Source organism: Lingula anatina, chromosome 9, assembly GCF_051362555.1.
Source record: "Lingula anatina isolate TDL-2025a chromosome 9, LinAna3.0, whole genome shotgun sequence".
NCBI lineage: Eukaryota > Metazoa > Brachiopoda > Lingulata > Lingulida > Lingulidae > Lingula > Lingula anatina.
In genome coordinates this window covers 1,801,176-1,807,814 of record NC_141775.1, presented here as the reverse complement: position 1 = coordinate 1,807,814, position 6,639 = coordinate 1,801,176, and the positions used below count along the sequence as shown (strand labels likewise).

Below are 6,639 nucleotides of genomic sequence, written 5' to 3'. Positions count from 1 at the left end.
TTAAACCACCACAACTGTCCTTATATGTAAAATATCTACATCAGCAGACTTGGAGTACTGGGAATAAACGGCATATCACCTTGTACAAATAGTGATTTTTTTCTGGACTATATAAATGATATCCATTTTTACCTTATCAAATATCCTTAATTTTTCCCCTTTTTTTTCTGAAAAATTGCTGTTTTTACAGATGATGATATTATTTAAGTGTAATTGATTGATTCAAGCTGCACATTTTGCTTATATCAAAACATTGTATCGCAGAAAGATAGGTTGGGCAGTCAACTAAGAAAAATCACCAAGTTGTCACATGACGACAAAGGAATATCATTTTTTAAAGTGAATGTTTTATTATAGATTGAGCTTGTTTTAGATCAACACGTGAAAACATGCAAGTGCTAATTACAATTCTATTAAAACATCACAAAACCATTTGGTAATATCCAATTGCATATCAGAAAACTCCTGATTGGCCCATTTCTACAAACCGTCACTTCTAACACAAACCCTTCGAGGTGTGAAACTTGAAAACTACATAAATCCCCGAACAATCGCTCTCAGAAACACAAACTGAGCAAAATTGCATTAATACATAACGAACTTCACAGAGTAACTTTCACCAGCCAAAATGCCTTTGGTGAAAGACCGTCTTGCAGATATGCAGCTGAGAAACCATCACGTAGATGACCACTTTGACACAGTTTTGATGGAACATGAACAACAGCATGAAACTGTAGTTGTATCGGAGGATCAAGAAAAGGCAAAAACAATCCAGGCACTTCTCACACAAAGTGCAGAAATCCATCGAGATATCCACAAGCTGGAGCGACTGGCGACCAAGGTGACCAAACTGCATGAAGAGATTCAAGTGTCCACTTTTGGTGTGAGTCAACTCCAAAGCAAACTTAACCTGGCAGGAGAAGAAGTTTATAACATCGCCAGTTCGATTGGCCAAAAGATGACTGACCTGAGGGAGTCTGGCGCCAACATGGTCCAGAAACTTGGTTCTGCGGCAGAGACCAGTGTGGAAAAGAGGCTGTTTGATGCACACAGCCATTCTCTTCACCAACGTTTCTACGAGTGTATGTCAAAGCTTGAAACAGCTCAAGATAATCATGAAAACAACTGCAAACTTCGTCTGGAGCGCCACCTGAGCATTCAAGGTAAAAGTGCAACAGATTCATCCTTTCCTTCTCCCCAGTCGTCCACAATATCAGACAATTTTTTCATTCAAGAGATTGACATACAAGGTACTTCTCAAATTTGTGCAGATCTAATTGAGAGACATCAAGAAATACTTGACTTGGAGGGCAAACTTGTTATCCTAAGGAACCTCTTCGTACAAGTGAAAATGCACCTTCTCCATCAAGGTGACCTAGTTGACTCCATTGAGAATCATGTCTCAAAAGCACCTGAACACATCAAATCTGCAGACAACACATTCAAGAAGGCCATGCCTTACGTGAAAAAGAAGCGGACCTCTGCATTCAAGCGCTTGGTGAGCCCAGTCCTCAGCTGTTTTAGGTGACAATTTTTTTTTCAAATGTGGCGTTAATGACCAGTCTTATTACCAGCAATGTATGCCACTGGTAAAAAAAGGAAAAGCTTCCTACAGGACTTGAATGTTTTCTATATTTTCTGCCTATGAGGCATGATGCTTGGAACATTTTTTGACCATCGGTGCACAAGAAACTACAAAAGATCTGAATGTATGACACTGCTGATAAAACCCATCTTTTGAATAAGGACGGTTGTACTTGGTGTTAATGAAAACAGAAACTAAATTGAAGATTTGTTTGGATTAATCTCAGCTTTATAATTGTTACTAAACACATAGCCTGTTCATCTTACACCTCTACCTTAACTACTTGTTAATGTTGAAGAAAAAGATACTTGTATCATTAACTGCTCACAAAGATTGCTTTTCATTTAATATTCTATATTGAACAGAGTGGCAGCAGTACATTCAGAATTTAAAGAATTAACTTGTTAAAGAATTAACTTATACAGTTCATGTTGTGAGTAAATAAATATCTATTAAAAAAATTAACTTATCTTGTTTCATATTGTTGAACAGAAATGGCTCCAAGAAGCTGAAGCTCATTACTGCATAGAAATTATTTTTCCAACAGTTAATTATTGGTCGCGGCAACTTATAATTATCTTCTTAATTTACAGTTCATGACATCACGTCTATTAACAGCTCTACTTTCAACTTTTCTTTATTAATTTCCACAAGTTTTTATGCTTTGCTCTTAAAGGTACCGCAGGATTTACCCATCAACATGAATTTTCCTTAGGAAAAAAGTAATTTCCTCCTATTGTCCCTGCACTTTGACGTTTTATTCCATTTTAAGTTAAATCACTTCAGTTCTAAATGACTGGCTAGTACTAATGCTAATATTCAGGTTGCTAAAACAACACAGAGAGAACTTCGATCTTATGCAAAATCTGTGCTAATCAAGAAAACTTTGTGAAAATCCTCAAACCAACTAAAAATGGTATCTAAACTGAAAAAAAAAAAAAAAAAAAAAACAGACTTCGCGGTAAAAATAAATACTCATACACCACTTCAAACCTGATTTTGACTTCAAGAGATGAAAATAATAAAGTACAGTACCTGTGATGAAAGAAATAATGTCACTCATTTACTTGGCACAATTCATTAACCTACCTGACTAAACAGTGACATGGCATCCTGGGAAAGACAAATTTTTGGAATGAATTTTTAACGAAAAACTGCAGCTAACGAATAAAAACAAAAACAAAAAAACAATTAAGCATAAGCCTTACAAGCAGCATCCTTAACCAAACAAAGACCTACTGAAACTGAAACTCTTATAAGTAATACATATAATGATAATACACACAGAATCTTATTAATTCACAAAAAATATTGTTAATGAATTTCCAAATATTAATAATTTTTCTCCTGAACACCATTATTTGGTGGCCATTACCCACTTTTCCTGGGGGCAAATTTCAATACATTAAAGCATTCAGAACTTCCCACATTAAATCACACACTTCCATAATCAACATAAGCTAATTAAAAATTAATACTTCCATTAAAAAAAACACCACAGTTTTACAAATTACTTCAGTTTCCCTCTTTTCCTTTTGCCTCATAGGCCATAGTAATAACAATTCTTCCATGATTAAGTTCATAGTTACACACAAACCTATAGGAAGGCAGCACCAAATACTAAATATTAATTGGTTTCATACAAGCCCATGTGGCCATGATCAGTTATACATACATACATGTAGACAGTGGCATGAAAGTTGTAAAACTGTATGAAAATTATAAAACTGAGAGACTAGTATGAAAATGATAAAACTGATTGCATGAAAGTTAATTAACTGATCCTATGAAAGTTATACAATTGATTGTATGAAAGTTATACAATTGATTGTATGAAAGTTATAAAACTGATTGTATGAAAATTATAAAACTGATTGTATAAAAGTTGTACAACTGATTGTATGAAAGTTATGCAAATGACAGTTTAAGACAGGAGGCCCAGGACAACAGGCATTCAAGATTGTAGAAAAAAAAATTCAAAAGAAACTCAACTATTTCCCCCCCCAAACCGAATAAATCAAAAAGCAGCTTCCATACCATTTCAGATATAACATAATATTATATTATAGGAGCTATGAATAAAGAAGATATTTTAATGTTCAAAATAAATGCTTACAAAATACTTTGTTAATCTGTTCTCGGTACAGTTCAGGATGCTATCTGACTGGTCAAAATAAAAATAAAGGAACTAATAGACACCTGCACTTCATGTCAATCAGCACATGCGCACACACAAAAATGCACGCACGAGCACACGGGCATGCTTTGCCTACCTCACTTATCACCCAGACAGGGTGTAGCATGAGACTTACTCGATCCTTGAGGAACAGAGAAAAAAAGAGCTATGACACTCAGAGAGTGAAGCAGGACTGGTGTGAATAAAGTATTAAACGTGTGCACGTCCATGCATGCACAGGTGCATGCCTGCTACGACATGCATGTACCACTGCATGTCCATATATCTTTAATACGTGTAAATGCTCAACTGTATGCACATGCAGTACATGCATATATGTAGCTATTTGGGTGGGTTGCATATGTTCATATGGACAGTAGAGAGCATTAGCAAGTGGGAATTCGAAGAAAATAATACATAACACTTACACCAAGCATATATAACACATGTTAACAGTTCACGTTTCAAAAGTCGGTACACGATTTTAAAATTACAAAGCATAGAGAAGTTTGCCACTACTATGAAGTCCTGATTAAAACACAAACTTGGTGTTGATTAATCTCTGGAAGGCTGCACTCTCTATCGAGTTGCTATGACATCTGCCTTGTCAAGTAATACCGAATCACACCATTCCCATAAAGCAATTTAGCAAGAACCCCCTGGGAGATAGATCGATCCTTTTAGATCGATCTAGGTATGGGAACCAAGTCATACTGAACTGATTTTTTGGTACAGATGCACGTTTAGACACATATGGCATGTGATTATTGGGACTGTAAATTGTATGAATTAGAAACTAGCTGCAAAGCTACGGCACATAATGACATTAAAATGACACAAATAAAAATATTTAGATATGCATCTGTAACAATTTGTTGTGATCATGATACAAAAACAAAGGTAATGAATTTATTTTCACATAAAACACTGCATATATATCTACAACCTAATTAGCATTTATACAGAAAACAACAAAAGAGAAATTCCAACAGAAATCAACTGAAATATACAGACAAAACCAAAGTGCCAGCAATAAATAACAAGCCCTTAGACAAAAATTTCCTATAGGAGTTCTAAAGGATTCTACAGGACTCTATAGGAATTCTGTAGGACTACAATGGACTGTGTCCAATGTCCTTTCAGTTTAAGATTCCTACCTAGGACTAATGTCCTACAGGATTTTGGACCAACTTCCTTTAAGGGGGGCCATTCAGAATGTAAAGAGCAGAGTGCTAGCTGGTCCACGGCCTAAATATGGTGGACCTACATGAAAGGAAGACTGCTTAATCCTGTAATGGTCTCTTAGCCTCTCAAATGCCTCACCATGGGTCGTCCCTCGACCGTTCGAATTGAGCCAAGATTTAATTACTGTGCCACTGTAGGGACGACGCGTGGAGGGGCATGAAAGAGGTGGAGAGACCATTACAGGATTAAGCGGTCTTCCTTTCATGTAGATCTGCCATATTTAGGCAGTGGACCAGCTAGCACTCGGCTCTTCACATTCTAATTGGCCTCTTACACATCCTATAGGATCCTATAGGAAATTTCCATTAGAGAAGATAAATTATAAGATACCCTTTTTCTTAGTTAGTCATCTTATTATCAAAACTGCAAATAATATAATGGCAAGATGTGTTTAGAAAATATACTGTTTGCCTGATCGACGAGCTAACCAAGTATCCTACTAATAAATAATGCACATAAAAACATCTAATTAAAACCAACGGCAAATTAATATAGAGGGCAGCATGGAAATCAAGGAATCAAAGGTCAAAACAACACTGGGTCATATTCAGAGAGCCTACCTCATCTTGCACAATTATAGATGGCGTTTTTGGAGGAAGGTCCTGCCAAGAAAAGTCAAAGTTTGCGCAAAAAAATTATGGTGGGTGCATCATTATGACAAAACCTGTGTAACTATACAAACCGTACACCTTGTGTTCTCACATGTAGCACTACACTGAAATTACCTATACGCAAAGCTTTGCAACTTTAAATCAAAACTGTTAAGCATGCTAGAATCTATTTTCACAACAATACCTATTGTCTAGCCTCAAGAAAGGCTTACAGTACTTTCCAAAGCTTCCCAAGAGTGTCTTCACCTATTTCAATAACAAGAATGTTACAGGTTTTTAAAGGATTTGACATTATATTTTTCTTTCCACTAAATAAAGTTCTCAAGGCACCATGCTGATGAAGGGCAGAAGTGAAGCTGAAAACAGTGTGAATTAATCACGAAAACTGACAGGTTTTGACATCTTTTACATTTTGGCAGTGCAGCTGTACCTGTACATTTTGAAGGGAATGACTGACAACTTATTAGCCTGGCTTTGAACCAAGACAGTCAGCTGATTGGACCCCACCCCCACCCCCACCCCCACCCCCACCCCAACAGTTTAAAAGGGATAATAACTCTTCGTTTTGGCCAAAAAATGAATTTTCCTTGAGTAAACAACAATTTTCCCATACTTACCAATGGTTAATGAATCCATTTTTACATTCAAAGTTAGTCCCTGGTTTTTTTTTCTAAAAAGTTTGTTTTTTTGTTAAAATCTCTTAAGAGATTTTAACAGAGTATAGCCATCAGTGGAGGTCACGTGGTCTAAAGACAAGCTCAGATATCAGAATAAAAGCTATAGCTACTGTTTTTGTGGTAAAACAGAATATATTATATTTCAATGAGTTATTCACCATGTTTTTATTGTGAAATATAGATCTCATATGAAGAGTTATTATCCCTTTAAGAAGGCCAATACATGAACTAAAAAGCATGAAGTGAACTGGCAAAACTTAAATTTAAAGGGAGAAAGGTATCCTGTAGCATAAATACATGACGCTTGATGTGAAAACCTCCAGTTGGTTACCATGATGACAAAAC

General features: G+C 36.0%; 1 protein-coding gene across 6 annotated transcripts in view; it reads right to left on the bottom strand.

Annotated features, from left to right (window-relative positions):
- The window catches only part of LOC106175431 (centrosomal protein of 104 kDa), a 65,214-nt gene that overhangs the window by 32,657 nt on the left and 25,918 nt on the right, over nucleotides 1-6,639 (bottom strand). For 2 of the 6 annotated variants that reach the window (XM_086996401.1, XM_086996402.1), the window contains exon 22: nucleotides 5,567-5,608. The exons of the other annotated variants lie outside the window; for them this stretch is intronic. In XM_086996401.1, coding sequence (XP_086852527.1) covers nucleotides 5,567-5,608 — 42 coding nt within the window. The remainder of the gene's footprint in view (nucleotides 1-5,566; nucleotides 5,609-6,639) is intronic. 6 annotated transcript variants of the gene reach the window in all.